This window comes from Octopus bimaculoides, chromosome 22 (assembly GCF_046866305.1).
Source record: "Octopus bimaculoides isolate indiv1 chromosome 22, ASM4686630v1, whole genome shotgun sequence".
NCBI classification, from domain to species: Eukaryota; Metazoa; Mollusca; class Cephalopoda; order Octopoda; family Octopodidae; genus Octopus; species Octopus bimaculoides.
In genome coordinates this window covers 22,675,267-22,693,960 of record NC_142949.1, presented here as the reverse complement: position 1 = coordinate 22,693,960, position 18,694 = coordinate 22,675,267, and the positions used below count along the sequence as shown (strand labels likewise).

Here is an 18,694-nt window from a genome sequence, read left to right as displayed (position 1 = left end):
AAAGGCAAAGTCGACTGCAGTGGAATTTGAACTCAGAATGTAAAGACAAATGAAATGCTTTTTGCGTGCTAATGATTCACTTTTTATACAGCCTGAAATAAACTACATCAAAATAACAGTTGGGATTGTCCGAGCTGAAGTATCTTTGATCATAAGTTTAATGAATCAGTGCTGACAAGGGACTAAACGACAACACAGAGTAGAAGGTTAAAAGCAACATTCACTCAAAGATTAACAGTGATGCGGTTAGCTTAAAAGTGATACTCACAGGAGGGTTAAAAGTGACAGTATCTTCTGCAAAAAACTTGAAATCTTCAGGAAACTGAGAAGACACATATAAGTAAGGAAGTTTGCCATTCTGAATCCACCTAAGATAAAACATTGGTAATTTATCAACATGACATTTTAAGTGAAAGTTTCAATTTAAATGGTTTTTAAACAGCAAGTTTGTATCAAAAAATCAAAATCAGTCTCATACAGGTTAGTATCAAAAGGGTTAACAGCGAAAAGAAAATAAGACCTGGTGAAAGATATTAATATTGAGGAGAGTGAGTATTCTCATGATGAATTTATAGCAGTAGCTAGATAGGTGAATGATCTCCCTTGCAAGAAAGATTATAGAGTAACCTCCCTTCCTAATCTTCTTGAATAATTAAGAATCACGTCTCATGACATAGATGCTTCGAGAAACTTAGGAAGGGAGGTTATTCTATAATCTTTCTTGCAAGGGAGATCATTCAACTAGTTAGATCTAACCCTTAAGAGATTATGATCAACAACTATGTTGTCATTTCATTTGCAAATACATACACTTGTGAATCTGGACTCAGTTTTCTTTTGTCAATCAAGACAAAATCTAGGAATCGCTTGAATCCACAAGCAGATGATCTGCAAATCACAATCAGTAAGAAAGTTCCATGTTGCCTTACTGGCACTTGTGCCGGTGGCACGTTAGAAAATCATTCAAGCAAGGTCATTGCCAGTGCTGCTGGACTGGCTCCTGTGCAGGTGGCACGTAAAAAACACCATTTTGAGCGTGGCCGTTGCCAGTACCGTGTGACTGGCCCTCATGCCGGTGGCACGTAAAAGCACCTACTACACTCTCGGAGTGGTTGGCGTTAGGAAGGGCATCCAGCTGTAGAAACTCTGCCAAATCAGATTGGAGCCTGGTGCAGCCATCTGGTTCCCCAGTCCTCAGTCAAATTGTCCAACCCATGCTAGCATGGAAAGCGGACGTTAAACGATGATGATGATGATGATGACATGAATGAAAAGCAAGAACAAAGAATTGAGTATTATGTTCACGATTGAGATTCATCTCTCTGATTAGGGTTTTTTCTAATTGTTCAATTAACATTCGCATTTTGATGTAATGAGTCAAAAGTTTATATTTTGAGTCCAATATGTTCACTTATATCAGTGCAGGTGTCAATTCAAAAAGGATAAATTGATAATTAGAGAAGAGATTCTTTCATCTTCATATGTGTATTCCTTTCACACTATCACACAAGCAGCGTCATTCATTTCCAATATTCTACAGGAACATGTCTAGCCACTGGGAAATATTACCTTGTTTGGAAATAGGTGAAGATTAGCAACAGGAGGGCCATTCAGCAGTAGAAAATCTGTCTCAATAAACTCTGTCCAACCCATACAAGCATGGAAAAGTTGAAGTTAAAATGATAATGATGATGATGATGATGATATCTCACATCTGCAGTACAGTCAAAAACTAAAGTCCTCACTTAAAAGTAGAGCTACTATTGAATTCCTGGGGAAGGCAACAACAAACAGACACAACAATAAAAAGACAAAAACATACTATATAAACAAAGAACACTCATCATCAGTTACCTATTAAAATATCTACATAGTTTGAAACATACATATACGTTCATACCTGTCTTTACATACAAAGACAGGATGGTCATGACAGGAATGTCTTTCACCATAGATCTACTCCAACAGCGCTGACCCTGCAGCTATACAACTGCAGCAACAACAAAAACAACAGCAGCAACAATAACAACAATGTTCTTTCTGTCTCCTGTTTCATATTCAGAAGGTAAAAAGAAATTCAAAAGACAACTAACCTGACAATATCAGAGGGCATTGTGAGATTGTTGGTATACAAAAGGCCCAGGTAACAGAAAGCAATAGTTTTCGCCATAGACATCCGCGCAATATTGATGTATGTACTTCTGGTGAACCGGTAAGAAGAGAACCTTCCTGAAGACTCAGGTGTCTCCTGACTTTGAGACATAAGCTTCACAACTGATGATCCACCTTTGGTCTTTGCCACATCTCTGAAATCATAAAAGTTTGATCAATGGGTTATATATACATATCATCATCATCATCATTTGACATCCATTTTCCATGCTGGCATATGCTGAACAGTTTGACAGGAGCTGGCCAGCCAGAGAGCTAACCAGGTTCCAATTGTCTGTTTTGATATGGTTTCGATGGCTGGATGCCCTTCCTAACGCAAACCACTTTACAGTATGCTGGATGCATTTTACATCACACATTCTGTTATTGGTACAAAGAAAAAGAAAAAAAACCACTCCATCCAGCAAGAGACAAATATCACTTAAATGCAGGATTTAAATGCGAGCTATTATAAATTTCATGAACAGATAGTATAGTACATGGCACACTATAAAAGCTTATTCAATTACTGTACTATCCCAGCATGAAACTTATAATAACTTAAATTTAAATCCTATGTTTATTGAATTATGTACATATATGTGTGTGTTTGTGTGTATAGATATATATATATATGTATATATATAATATATATATATATATATATATATATATATATATATATATATATATATATATATATATATATATATATATATATGTATATAATGCCAAATCGAATTTCTGTGTGTCAGTGTGTCACACTTTGACTCCCTCTCTCACTATTCAATGACACTTCTATTATTCCTCATGTTGGGGTGAAAGTAATAGTAGACATAGAGACAGTGAGGGTGGTAGTAGATTGATGGTTGTGATGGTAATGGGGTGATAGTAATAGTATGAGTTGCTGTAGTTGTGACAGAGGTGGAGGTGACTGTGATGATGGTGGTGGTGGTGGTGGTGGTAGCCAAGGCAGTCAGGGATGACGGTGAAAGACAGTGGTGATGGTGGTAGAGGAGAAGGTGTCAAGGTCAAAGGTGGCATCAGAAGTTATCTCTGATGTCAGTGGCATCAGAAGTTTGAATGGTGTGTGTATGGCACTTGCGGTGGTGATGGTGGTGGTACTGGTGATGATGACAGTTGAAAACAATCAACAGAAATGAGAGGGAGAGAGAGAGAAAGAAAGGTTTCAGGTGTGGAAGTAAGGATTAGAATTGAAGGGACTTAGCGTCAACCTAGCTAAAACCAAAGTCCTAATAAGTAGGAAGGCAGACAAACCACAAATCCCTTCAGGTAGATGGCCCTGCTCAATCTGTAGAAAAGGCATAGGTAGAAACTCCATAAGATGTAGCCAGAGTAAGCTATGGACACATAAGAGGTGCAGCAATATCAAAGGAAGGCTAACTGGGAAGATAGTTTTTGTATGTGGCAAATGCTCAGGAGCAATAAACACTGAAAATGTGCAGAGAACAACTTCTGCCACATTCCAGGGAGAAAAACTAGAAGTAGTTGATAGCTTCCGTTACCTAGGTGACCAAGTCAGTAGTGAGGGTGGATGCTCTGAAAGTGTAGCTGCTAGAATAAGAATAGCCTGGGCAAAGTTCAGAGAGCTCCTACCTCTGCTGGTGACAAAGGGCCTCTCGCTCAGAGTGAAAGGTAGATTGTATGACACATATGTACGAACAGCCATGCTACATGGCAATGAAACATGGGCTGTGACTGCTGAGGACATGTGTAAGATTGCAAGGAATGAGGACAGTTGTGTGAAAAAGTGTAACGCCCTAGCAGTTGAGGGAACCTGTGGAAGAGGTAGACCCAAGAGGGCCTGGGATGGTGAAGCACGACTTTCGAGCATTGGACCTTACCGAGTCAATGACTAGTGACCGAGACCTTTGGAGATATGCTGTGCTTGAGAAGACCCAACAAGCCAAGTGAGACCATAACCCGTGGCCTATGCTAGTGGGTGTAACCAGCCCACTTATGAGTACCCTTCATTCATTGGACAATAAACTTTGCTTACAAAGACTTGTTGAGGCAAGGGAAATCAAAATCTCTGACGTGGCCAATAACAGTACCACCTGATTGGCACTCCTGCCAATGGAACGTTAAAAGCACCATCCAAACGTGATCATTGCCAGGGCCACTGATTGGCTCCTGTGCTGGTGGCATGTAAAAAGCACCATTTGAGCATGATCATTGCCAGCGTCGTCTTACTGGCACATGTGCTGGTGGCACATGAAAAACAAGATTCGAGTGTAGCCGTTGCTAGTGGCGCCAGACTGGCTCCTATGCAGGTAGCACATAAAAAGCACCTTTTGAGCGTGGTTGCTGCCAGAACCGCCTGACTGGCCCTCATGTAGGTGGCACGTAAAAGCACCCACTACACTCTAAGAGTGGTTGGCATTAGGAAGGGCATTCAGCAGTAGAAACTTTGCCAGATCAGACTGGAGCCTGGTGCCTTATAGAAAATTCCTACCTTTTATATACATGTGAGTTAGTTGAAACGTTTCCTTGTGTTTTGGAAAGAAGATGTTTTGAGAATGGTTATATGAAATGCTCTGTTTTGGAAATGGTTAAATGAAATGCTCATACTGGAAAATCTTTCATCTCTTAAAGTTTAATTAGTAAATTAAGTTTCAAAATTTATAATTTTATTTACCACTTACCGAGATCTTGTAGGAAATTTTATAATGAAAGGCTGCTCTCCATGGGCACTGTTATTGAATGCAATGTTGATTTTGGTAAGGTACTTAACCCACAAATCAAAGACTACATCCTAAAAGTGAAGAGAAACGGTTTTTTTGAAAATAAGAATTCTTCAAAACTGATTTAATGTATACTGAGCATCACAAATGAAATGACAGAGAATTAAGACTAATGGTGATATGCTGTAGAGCAGACCTGACTAGTTTGGACCAAGATGGAGGGGGGAAGAAAAAAAAAAACTGATGTAGAATTAGTACTCTCTCCTTTATTTTAAGACTATAGGGAATGATATGTGGTTATGTGTACAACTCTGTGTGTGTGTGAGAGAGAGAGAGAGAGAGAGAGAGAGAGAGAAAGAGAGAGTGAGAAGGCTGTGGAATTGAAACAAAAGACTTTGAAACCAACTCCTGTACTATTGGCACCTCCTCTTTATGTAATTAAGTGATGGTGGTCTACGTACCTCATAAAGCATATGCATACACTTGTACTTTGAGTAGGCCCATTTGTTATAACTGGTTTATATTAACGAATAAAGATATTGTGATTTTTTTATATCATACCTATTCAATCTTCAATATTTTCTAACAGAATTAGAGACACAGTTTTTGAAAGGATATAGAAGAAATGACAATAAAAATAAAAATGCTCTAAATGTAAGACTTTTTACATGTATAGACTGTAAATAAGAAATAAGTACATCACAAAAATAAAACTACTATCTAACCAGCTGAAATATAATCTTTGACAGGTTATAAAAGACATAACAAAAATAAAAAGTCTATAACATCAGATTTTATTAATTATATAGTCAGGAATACCCTAAGAAATGAAAAAAAAAAGTTCAATTGGTGTTAAGGTTTTTCATGAGTCAACTACTCTCTTTACTCTTTTACTCGTTTCAGTCATTTGACTGCAGCCATGCTGGAGCACCGCCTTAAGTCGAGAAAATCGACCCCAGGACTTAATCTTTGGAAGCCTAGTACTTATTCTATCGGTCTCTTTTTGCCGAACCACTAAGTTACGGGGACGTGAACACACCAGCATCAGTTGTCAAGCGATGGTGGGGGGACAAACACAGACACACAAACACACATACATATATATACACATATATATATATATATATATATACATATATACGTCAGGCTTCTTTCAGTTTCCGTTTACCAAATCCACTCACAAGGCTTTGGTCAGCCCAAGGCTATAGTAGAAGACACTTGCCCAAGAAGACACTGAACCCGGAACCATGTGGTTGGTAAGCAAGCTACTTACCACACAGCCATTCCTGCACCTATACATTGTTCTTAAAAACAGAATGGCTTCTACCACATCTTCCTTGATAGAAACCCTTAAATCAGATTTAATAATCTTTAGAGCAGAAAACAGTCTTTCAACACTGGCTTGGGTTGGTAGCATTGTTGTTAAAATTCTGTTCTGGCTACATCCCTAATAATCTCTGGATAAAGAGGGATGGCTTCTTCTACAGTAAATTTCGATGACCGATCATACTGTTCCACTTCTTTTAAGGCATTAAGAACATCTTGCTGAAACTTTCTTTTTGAAAGATTTACTGGTGTTTTTGCAGTCTCTTTGTTCAATCATTGTTGCCTCACTTTTGAATGCTCCATTTTATCCAAGACAGCTTCAAAGTCTAATTCTTCATTTGATTCTGAACAGGTTGCTTTCATGTTACTGATACTATGAACATCTTTAGTTTCAGTTTTGGGCTGCCTCTCACGTCCTTTCATCTGATATGCTATTTCACTCAGTGCCTGTTTTCCTTGATCAATTCGTTCATTGTTTAGTAAAATTCGATTCATTGGATCACTGTAAATAGCAGCTAACAAAATTTTATTGTCCAGCAAGAGAGATACTCTTTTTCTCATTGAAAGAACAATGCCATAAGAAATTAATCCTCCTTTTTTTGTTCAGGCTAAATATCAACTTTTTCCACTCCAACAAGACTCTACCTGGGGTTAAATCCTCAGATTGCAACTTCTTGGTGACGTTAAAAGACTGAAAAAGCAAACTTTCTAGTTCTTTTACTTGTGTCCACTTGTTTTCAGTTAGTGAAATATTTTGGTTATCCAGATCCTCCAGGAAAGTTTTTAGTGCAAGTAAACATTTGCTCATCAAATAGGTGCTACCCCAGCGTGTTGCTTGATCTAAAATAGCCCCCTTTCCAGCACGACTCTTCAGAAATGGCATCTGTTTTGGGTGTTGGGGCTACAATCGCTACTTGCCTCAGTTTTTCAATGAGAGTAGCTACATGTCAATTTTGCAATCCATCTTTTATTGCTAGTTGCAGTGAATGTACTCTATGAAAGTTGATCAAATAATTACTAATTAAAAGGAAACTCAACGTTAACATATTCAATAAATTGGAAAAGATTTAACTATTTTAAAAAAAGAAAAAAAATTATTGATGAGATTATATGAAACAACTGAACAACAACTTCAAGTGAGACTCCTGCCTGTTAAGAAATTTGAAAAATGGGAAAGTTATCATGAAAGCAAGTTTCAGTGATTAATTAAAAGATGTTTCCTTTCTCTAAAAAAATTGAGTCTGGATGATGAAGAAAATTAAGAATAATAAAATTTAATAGTCTGAATAGTTAACTGATTTTTAATTAAAAATCAAAGTTGAAAGAATCTTGGTCTCTCCAAATAAAAAAAAATCGATTTTTTAAAATCAAAAATGCAGTGATGTGGCAATTTGTTGAAGCAGGGGTACATTGAAGTCTTAGGAGAAACTTTTAACACCAATGTATCAAATTATTCCTATTGCCAAAATTTAAGTTTGATTTTAAATGCACATTCTAGGTAATATTTGTGAACTTTTTGTGCTCTTAATTCAAAATAAAAAAATAACTCATTCTCTATAATATCAACACAAATTTGTTATTGAGAGAACAAAGTTGTAATGAATGTGTAACTACTCGGGGTGTACGAAAATTTTCTACAATACTAATACAGTCCTTGCTTTAAAACAAGAATAAAATGTAGTGTCCCCTTAAATTTACTATAGCTCATTTTATAAAATGTAGCTTGTTACCGTATGGAATTTCTACTTATTCCATTTCATCATTTTAATATCCATGTCCAATCAAAATTCAATCAAAATGGATAAAAGCAGATTTTCTGCAGCCTGATGCCTTTCCTGTTGCAAATCCTCATTTGTTTTCCAGACCTAAACAGAGACCTAAAAAGACAATGTAATCAAGGCTGAAATGTCTTTGATCCAAGGATGTACTTGATTTAGCACTGATTTAAGATTAAATAAGAACAATAATAAGCATTTAAAATGCATCACAAAACAATAATACAAAATTTCTTTTACACCTTTACTTTGGTTTGGATGTACAGATAGATACCTTTAGTTTGGGGTCAGCTCCTAATGCTATCAAGGCCTTCACTTGCTCCTTTATGACAAACTGGAAACCTTCGATAGTTGACCATTTGCAACCATATTTGTCGACTGGAAGAAAAAAATGTAAATGGAAAATCAATCCAATAATTATGTGGCAAAGGGAGAACATTTTTAACCCTTTAACATTCATATTACTCTGTGAAATGTAATGCTAATTTATTCGCACTGATTTGAATTAGTCCTGCATTATCTTGTAGCTTTGAAATTTTAACATGATTGTTTATTTCTAGAACAATATTGTAGGGTAAGTGTGAGAGGCCAGATCTGGCCAGTTTGAACATTAAAAAAACAGGTAGAATATTTTGGTCAGATATGGCTGGTTTAAATACTAAAGGGTTAATGTAGTTGAATATCAAATCTAATTAAAATTCTAAATTTGAAATCAAAACTTATCAGTAAAGAAGAAAGGACTCGGGAAGCAGCTATATTAGATGTGGAGAAAAGAAATAGATATGTACTCTATATGATATGTGTAATGTAAGCTATGGGCACAAATAAGGTGCAGTGTGATCACAGGCAGGTTGACAAAGAAGGGTTTTTATATCACAGATGCATAGAAAAAGTAGAGCACCCATAAAATAAATTGTCCAAATGCTCAGAGAATTCCATAGAAAGGTTCACCTTCTGTAAACTAGATGACCTTATGTGAAAAAGAGAAAGACATTCTGAAAGCACAGTAGCAAAAATAGGAACTGAATAGAAATGTTCATGAAGTTATTACCTCTGATAGCAACAAAGAGTTCTCTTTCCAAATAAAAGGGCAGATTGTATTATGCTTGTATACAGAGTGCATGTTGCATAGTTGCACAAAATGGATATTAAATGCAGGATATATATGAAGACTGAAGAAAAATGAGTTGAGTATATGGATCTTTTCTGTTTGGCTGCCTCCTTTGGAAATTTTAAAGTTTAGTGAAAATTTTTAAATTTGGTGTATTGATGTAATTTTCCATGTTGAATCTCTGGGGCTAATTTGCTTTTTCCAGAAAAACTTTTAAAAAAAGTCACAGTGGTTTAACGTTTGATAGTTTTTAACCCAGTCAGAAAACAGGATTTCAAAGCTGTCATTTTGTACGTGACTGCACATGTTGTCAACTCTAAACAAACGAAATATTGACAGAATTCTGCTTTACACATGCCATATAACCCCTCGTGTGTGTTTTATGTTTTGAAATTTTCAGAAAATTTTTGTAAATTTGTATTCTACACATGGGAATTTATACGATTATGCAAAAACTCAAAATTTTGGGGTGGTGTGATTTAAGGCCTATTTAGCTATTATTTTTGACCACCACAGACCTCATGTGTTTGAAGTATTTTAATAAACAAAAATGACCATGTGGGTGTGCAGTTTGGTAACAGTTTGGCTTCTTACTATGGAAACAGGCACCTATATGTCTGTGGCTTTCGACTGGCTAAAATTACCCAAAATTTTCTTCTTGTCTCCCTCTTTGTCTCTCTGTCTCTTTCAGTTTCTCTCTCTTTCTGTATCTCTATCTATCTTTCTGTCTCTGTCTGTCTAAACATATTCTTCTATATGATATAGCTATTTTTCTACCTTCAATCACATTCAAAATGAATCTTTCAATTATCCTTTCACTTTCTCTTTTAAAACATACACATACAGGACGAGTAACCTGCTTCAGATTCAAAACTGAACATTTCAATTCTCCTTCGACATACCACATATTCAAAAGTCAAAACAAATCATAACAAATGTATGATACTGATCTTTCTTCTACTTCAATTATTACATGGTTTTTTTTTTCTTCCAAAAATACACACATACAGGAGGAGTAAATTATACATATAATAATACTTTCAATGTGGCTCCTGATAAACAGTAAAAGTAATTACCCGATCAACAACAGGTTTTACTGCTAGTATTAATATATGTGGCTGTGTAGTTAAGAAGTTTGCCTCTCAACCACATGGTACGGGGTTCAGTCCCACATCATGGACACTTGAGCATCTGTCTTCTACTACAGTTAAGGGTCAAACAATGTCTTGTGGGTGGAATTGGTAAAGAGGAGCTGTATGGAAGTCCATCCATCAAATATACATTTTTATGAGTATACGTATTTGAGTGAAGGCGCAGGGCTCAGTGGTTAGAACATTGAGCTCACAAACATGAGGTAGTGAGTTTGATTCTCATACCAGACTGTGTGTTATATTCTTGAGCAAGATATTTTATTTCACAGCACTCCAGTTCACTCAGTTGTAGAAATGAGTTGTGAAATCATTGGTGCCAAGCTGTATCGGCCTTTGCCTTTCCCTTGGATAACATCAGTGGCAAGGAGAAGGGAGACTGGTATGCATGGACGACTGCTGGCCTTCTATAAACAACCTTGCCTGGACTTGGGCCTCGGAGGGGAACTTTCCAGGTGCAATCCCATGGTCATTCATAACCAAAGAGGGTTTTTATATGAGTGCGTATGTAAATGCATACTGACACCACCTGACTTTGCTTAATGCTGTCTCAGTGAGGTGGTGATATCTGACTGATCAAATTGCACTTTCAAAGACCATCATCTTGGGAAAATGAATGTTAAATCAACAAATGAAATATACAATAGGATTCAGGAGAGTTTCTGTCTACAAAATTCCAAAGATTTTGGCCAACGCAAGGAAATGGCAGGCAAAGGATAAAAACACTGATGAGAAACCTAAACAAGAGGTATTTCTAAAAACTGAGACACTCAAGATATTTGTTCTACATATGTTCCAGATACTCTTCTCTCATTCTCACTATCAAAAATGCAGAGAACCAACAAATGGACCATTGAAGACTTGGAACCAACAATGTTATTGTTTACAAATCTTGACAGAAAATAATAAAATAAAGATTGTATATACATACCATCAGGAAGTGCTCTCTTAAGCTTAGATGAAAACATGTAATTTTCTTGGCCATAACTCTCAACTTCTGTATCAAATACTTTCTGCAATGAAACAAAAAAAAAAAGACAAAATGAACACAAGAGCAAGCATTATTGGTCAGTTAAGAAGTGAAGGTCTCTTTTTTGCAGTTACTCAAGCAAGGCAATGTGCAACACTGAGCAAGTGCCTCGTGCCATAGCTTCAGGTTGACCAGTGCCTGGAATTAGTTGACCAGTGCATCATTTAACATCTGCTGCCATGGGTTGGATGGTCTGACCAGGGCTGGCAAGCTGGGGAGCTGCACCAGACTCCAGTCGGATTTGGCATGGCTTCTATGGCTGGATACCCTTCCTTGCATCAACCCAGAAACTATGTCAACGCTCACAATCCCACCACCAGCTCTCTCTCTCTCTCTCTCATACACACATCACCATCATTTATCATTCATGCTTTATGCTGGCATTGGTTGGATGATTTGACAGGATCTGATGAGTCCAATAACCATATAGTTCTCCAATGTCTTCTCTAAATCGATGCTCTTCTTAATACCAACTACTTTATAGCAGGTACCGGGTGTTTCTTTTGTGCCTCCAGCATTAGTGAGATTGCCATGCAGCTTGCAAGACTACAAAACACTGAGAGGGGCAGTTTCATGCTAGGGTTAAAGTATAACCAAAGGGAACAAAAGGTCAATGTAAAATGTGGTTTGAACAGGATAATATCAAAGGTAAGGGGTGGACATCAAGTGAAATGGTATCAGGTAATGAGAAAGATTAGTAGATAGAGAGAAAGAAGATGGTGAAAGTGTCTTGGGAACAAAAGTGAGAAAAAGGACCCAGTTGTGCATGTGTGTGTGTGTGTGTGTGTGTGTGTGTATCATCATCATCATTTAACATCCATTTTCCATGTTGGCATGGGTTGGATGGTTTGACAGGAGCTGACCAGCTGAAGGATTGTTCAGGTTCCATGTCTGTTTTTGCATTTTTTCTATGGCTGGATGCCCTTCCTGACACCAACCATTTTACAGAGTGGACTGAGTGCTTTTACACAGCCCCAGTACAGATGCTTCTTACATGGCACCAGCACTTACAAGCCCACGAGATTAGGGCAACCACACTTTGCAAGGGCAACCGTACTTTTACTCGGCTTGACGTGTCTTTTCAAACACAGCAAACCCCGAGGAGTCTTGATCCCTTGTCATTCCCTCTGTGAGTCCCAATATTTGCAGATCCTTTCCTACTACTTCATCTCATGCCTTGCTGTTTCTACCCCTTCCACATGTTACCTCTACAATTAGAGATCGGCACCTCTTGATGCAACTGTCCTCATACATATACATATATATATATATATATATATATACATATATATATATATATATATATATATATATATATATATACCTATCTATCTAGACATACATACATACACTCTCACACTCACGTGCATGCTTAGCATTTCCAGAACTTACTTTTGCTGAGTTGGGTCTCCTCAAAAACTGCATATCACCAGAGATCTCAATCTTTTGTCATCTCCTTTGTGAAATTCAAAGTCCTGAGATCAGGCTGCACCACTTCATCCCATGTCTTCCAGGGTCTCCTTCTGTAAGCTCCATTATATTAAGTGACCAACACTTCATTATACAGCAGCCTGGAAGTGCTCTGTATTGCACTCTCCATCGTCCCCTCACCCTGGCTCCTGCAGATTATCAACCATGTCATCCCCCTCTCTTGTCTCTGACAATTTAATCATCTTTACTAATCCTGCTGCTTACTCCACCACTCACTTCTGCATCTGCATCTCATCTCATGGCTTCTTGATTTAGTCATTGGCTCTTCAACCCTACCCATTCTGGCAGTCTGACATCCACCCCCATCACTTAGTCTTCCCATGCAACTTCGCAACCCAATTCCTCAACTCACCTTGTGCCTCGTGGGGCCATCAAGGTACCTCATTGTCACTGTCTCTTACAACTCCTACTATTCATTTTATCTTTCTCTCTCCTTCTCATATTAGATGTGTGTAGCCATGCAGATCCTCTACAAGAACTTGCACTGCTCCCCCCACTACACACACACACATCTCATAATTAAATCCCTCATTCTCTAGCATGATGCTGACCCCCACCCTTCCTAGGGCTTGTAGTTCTGCAAGCTGCATGGTTACCTCAATAGTGTAGATGGCATGAAAAAAATCACCCAGTCCACATTGTAAAGTGGTTGGCATTAGGAAGGGCATCCAGCCATGAAAAAAACCATGTCAAAACAGACATAGGAGCACAATGCAATCCTTTAACACATGGGGTCTTGTAAAACCATGCAACCTATGCCAGCATGAAACAGATTTAAATGATGATGATGATGATGATTTTACCAGATAGTCTACAGCCTGTCAATCTGGTATGCTTATATAATAAAAATAATAATGATTTCTGATTTTGGTACAATGAGAGGCACTTAGTGATACCATCAACCCCAAGACTGCAATGCTGGAGGGATAAAATCCAAAGTTGACTATGGCAGGATTTGAACTCAAAAGGTAAAGAGTTGTAACAAAATCCTACCAGGTATTTTGTTTAATGTTCTAACATTTCTACAAACCAACTGCTTTAATAAAATGAAAATGATAACACCATTTGGTAACTTACCGGTATTTGACTACAGCAGGTTAAACAGTAATACATTCCATCGATATTTTCAAAATCCTTTTCATCACATACCGGACACCTTGCTGAATGAATGGAAAACAGGCAAACATTTCAGTCATGTGATACATGAAGTTTTTGTCTTTTTATGTTTTTTCCCTTATTTTTTGATAATAATAATAACAAAAATCCCTTGGATGGAATTTATAAACATTTAATGCATAACTACATGCATTTCCACAAATCAAGTGTTTCTTTAGATCACAGTCCATATTCCTGGGATGATTACAGTGTAGTCTGTAGTATCCACGGGCATCAGGCAGATCATCTTTGTGGATTCATTTCTTCAGGTGATATAACATTAATGGATGTTTAACAGAGGGTTGTTTATCCCTTTTGACCAGTGTGAAAGTTGACTGAGTTATGTGGGTATTTCTGTGTGTATTTGGTGGGGAAGAGGGGAAGGTGAAGGAAAGAGACGAAGGAATGATTGTTATATGGAGATGGAGGTGTGTGCGGTGATGTCGTTCTTATTTTGCTATTCAATCTGCAGATGTCAGGGATGGTTAGTACATTCCTTTGTTCAATCTCATTTAAGGCATGACTATCATCATCATCATCATCATCATCGTTTAACGTCCGCTTTCCATGCTAGCATGGGTTGGATGATTTGACTGAGGACTGGTGGACCAGGTGGCTGCACCAGGCTCCAATCTGATTTGGCAGAGTTTCTACAGCTGAATGCCCTTCCTAATGCCAACCACTCAGAGAGTGTAGTGGGTGCTTTTACATGCCACCGGCACGAAGGCCAGTCAGGGGGTACTGGCAATGGCCACGCTCAAAATGGTGTATTTTACATGCCACCTGCACAGGAGCCAGTCCAGCGGCACTGGCAACGAACTCGCTCGAATGTCTTTTCACGTGCCAGACAGGCGACGTTGGTAACGGTCACGCTTAAATGGTGCTATTTACATGTCACCAGCACGAAGCCAGGTAGCTGGTGCTCTGGCAACGATCACGCTTGGACAGTGCTCTAGGTCAGCTGGTACAGCCACTACTGCCATCAATTGTTGGAGTTCATTGTCTGAATTGATAAATGATACTTTCTTATGGTGACTTTTTAATTGTTTCTGGACTGTGATCTTAGGGGACATGTGATTTGTGAAAATGTGCATAGAAATGCATTAAATGCTTATGAATTCCATCCAAGGATTATTGTTTTCCTTACTAGACTTATCCTACTTATCATATTGGTACAACTTGATGCAACCCCAAAAACCAGTCAGCATCATTAGACTGTGGCCAGCAAAAGGGAATACGAGCTTTATTTGCATATTCAAAACGTTTGCCATAGACAAATTTAAAAGATATATATATATATATATAAAAATATATCATAAATTAACTACCAACAAAAATAATTGGTAAGCTAACTTAAAAAAATCATCACCTAAATAGCAGAAAAAAACGACAGTGAAGATATGCAGACTCTTCAAGAATCGATCCTTTTGGTTATATTAATAATAATAAAGGAGTTACGACGCAAAAACGTATAAATTCAAAAGAACATATTTATCTCCTTCAATATATATTTCAGTATAAAGAATTCATTAAGATGCTTAAATCAAAATTTCTTTACACATCATTCAGGAACAGATATAGCATCTTAATGAATTCTTTATACTGAAATATATATTGAAGGAGATAAATATGTTCTTTTGAATTTATACGTTTTTGCGTCGTAACTCCTTATTATTATTATATATATATATATATATATATATATATATATATATATGTGTGACTGATTTTGTTAAGCGATGTCAAGTTTTACAATTCTGTAGATAATAATAATGGTATTTTTTAATAAGCTTATAGCGACCACCATGCAAATGACTAAGGAAAATAGTCTAATAAAGGGGCATATAAGACCTTGACAGAAAAAATTAGGCTTTCTTGTACAGGAAGCCCCATTATTAGACTATTTTCCTTAGTCATTTGCATGGTGATCGTAATAAGCTTTAAGCTTAGAAAAAAATACCATTATTATTATTATTATTAATTATTATTATTATTATTATTTATATATTATTATTATTTATATATTATTATTATTTATATATATATATATATATATATATATATATATATATATATATATCTAGCTCTTCGAAACGCCGGTGTTAAAACGGAGGTAGCTGATGAAGTAGAATGTTCTCTATGTGGCTTGTGTGTTTTCCCGTCTACGTTTTGTTTGCAATGTCCTGTACCCAGATATGCACCTATACATACAGGTGGATGTCGGTACGCACATACCTGTACGTATATATGCATATACTCATTTACTATTTGTTTTTATATATATATATATATATATATATTATGTATGTATGTATGTGTGTGTATATGTTTGAGCCTGTGTTCGCTGCCTCGCCCTCAACATCGCTTGACAACAGGTGCTGGTGCGTTTATTTCCCAGTAACTTAACGATTCGGCAAAAGAAGCCGATAGAATAAGTTCTAGGCTCATAAAGAATAAGTCCTGGGGTCGATCTGCTAGACTAAAGGCGGTGCTACAATCAAATGACTGAAACAAGTAAAAGAATAAATTAATAAATACCACATGCACATTTCGAAGGCCGTGGTAAAAAAAAAAATGGAAAAATCCCCGTCAAAACGGAGAAAATCCAAATTAGGGTGGCGTCCTGATCTGAAACTCCGCCGTTCACTATATAGTATCTGCTTAGTGATCCTCCGATCATTCATCTGATCAAGGTGTCCAATCCAACATAGACGGTGCCTGTACACCATCGTCTTGATGCTCAGGACATCGGCTCCACCTAACAACCCTATGTCTGGAGTCCGCAGAGACGACCAACATTCGGAATGTGTCTCAGACATTGATGGAGGCGTTCAAGGACCTTTACACGCCTGTAAAGGGTCCATATCTTACCCAGGGCGAGCTCAAGGTACCAGCAACTCGGGCGGTCGCTCGGTGCGCCATGTGCTAGGGGACACCTAGGAGAGCGTAACAAAGACAAAGAAATTTCCACGACTGTCAGCTTGTACACTCCGAAGTTTAGCTCGCCCGGGGCGCCAACAACCCTAGGGCTGACCCTGATCTTATCAGAGTAAAAGAGCCACGTCAGCACACACACACGGTACACAGAAACTTTTCTTCGTCTGTGATGCTCTGTTGGTACCAGACATGAGATGCAAACATGTACATACATGTATATATGTGTGTTTACAAATAAACACGTGTCTGTAAATGTGTGCAGGAGACAGACAGACAGACATGGCTGCGTGCTTACATTCACTTCACAGCGTCACATTCGAAGACGTAGCTACCATTTCTAACAGTTAGATGTAGATTAAGGAAGATGTAATCGCTTTTTCTAAACAACAACCACGTCGAGATTACTTTGCAGACTTTCAAAGTAAATAAATCATAAAGTTGCGCCCACATGCTCAGAGCCACCTCCAAAAATCTATAAAAAAAAACAAAAAGACATGGAAAATCTAATTGCACAACAATGCTATTTAAAACAGTTAAGATAAAAATGAAACTTCTGTAAATAAAATGAAAGAAACTGCTTACTTTGTTGGGACATAATAGAAAGTTGTGAAATATAAACAGCTCCACCATGAACCGGTGTAGTAGGAGCGGTGTAAGTGGAATTAGGGTGGAGTGTGTATAGATTATCCAAGAAGCGTATTTGTGATGTTTTGGTAAAGACTTCCTATGTTTGTAGGTTCTTTCTTACTTCTTTTCGTTCATAAATTTCATGAGTTATTAATAACCATAAATCTGATAATAATTATTATTATTATTTGATGCTGTTATCATAATTATAAAAACTGGAACAACGTGAAATGAATTGTTTCACTCGAAGACACAACGTATCGTCCGGTCGAGGAATCGAAACAACAATCTTACTATCATAAATCCGACATCCTAATCACTAAGCCACGTCTATCTATCATAATTATACACAAATATGTACGTACATATATACGCAAATATAGACAGACAGACAGACTGACATTCAGCTAGCTAGCTAAATAGATAGATAGATAGATAGATAGGCAGACAGACAGATAGACAAACAGACAGACAGACGGATAGACAGACAGACAGACAGATAGATAGATAGATAGATAGATAGGGCATAACTACAGATGTGTACCACCCCTCCTGACTTTGTTGCCACATAACGTCCAGAAAAAAAGGATACATTTTAACGAAATTTTCAAAAAATGCCATTTAGATGCTCTAGAATCAGAGTATATAGGGATTTAAGGGAAAGAACGTTTCAAGGAGGTTGAAGAGAGGAGTTTCAGAAAATTCACACAAGTCAGCTCTTTTACCTCGTAACTTTCAGGAAAGTTGATACTTTTTAATGACATTTTCTATATATACCTTTCAGAGTGTGTAGGTAATGATTATATTAGTGATTGATATCGAAAACAAAACTGGTGGACTCATACACTTACATACTGACATACATCATGTATGAGGGGTACCGAAAAGTAACCGGATACGTTCTCTGTAGGACAAGCCCATTGTAATTCAGACTGCCCTACAAGACGCCACTTGATGCAACCCTCAGGCATCAGTCTGATGACTGACATCGTTGAATGAAGTTGTACTGCCACATGGTGTGTCTTTGTTTTGCACTGCCTTTTCCCCATTCATCGATTTTTGCAATGGCTGAAACAATCAAACAGCTTGCTTCTATAAAATTCTGTTCTCTGCTGGGGCAAACAGTGGCTGAAACAGTTCATTGAATGTCATGGTGATGAAGTTGGTAAGTCTGAACGTAGCTGCTGTGGTAGTGGTTCTTGTCACTGGAACTGGCTGTCTTTGTGGTCAGTGGCTAG

At 37.5% G+C, this 18,694-nt stretch overlaps 1 protein-coding gene across 2 annotated transcripts in view; it reads right to left on the bottom strand.

Annotated features, from left to right (window-relative positions):
- LOC106872230 (TATA box-binding protein-associated factor RNA polymerase I subunit B) overlaps positions 1-18,469 on the bottom strand; it is a 30,051-nt gene extending 11,582 nt beyond the window's left edge. Inside the window, exons 1-7 of one of the 2 annotated variants that reach the window (XM_014919142.3) lie at positions 17,412-18,469; positions 13,815-13,897; positions 11,148-11,229; positions 8,232-8,335; positions 4,818-4,927; positions 2,094-2,306; positions 269-368 (exon numbers count right to left, since the gene is read on the bottom strand). In XM_014919142.3, the coding sequence (XP_014774628.1) occupies positions 269-368; positions 2,094-2,306; positions 4,818-4,927; positions 8,232-8,335; positions 11,148-11,229; positions 13,815-13,897; positions 17,412-17,424 (705 nt within the window). In that variant the 5' untranslated portion in view covers positions 17,425-18,469. Of the gene's footprint in view, positions 1-268; positions 369-2,093; positions 2,307-4,817; positions 4,928-8,231; positions 8,336-11,147; positions 11,230-13,814; positions 13,898-17,124; positions 17,144-17,411 lie in introns of those variants that run through there. The other variant, XM_089339821.1, reaches the window with a different exon arrangement.
- Positions 18,470-18,694: the final 225 nt, after the last annotated feature.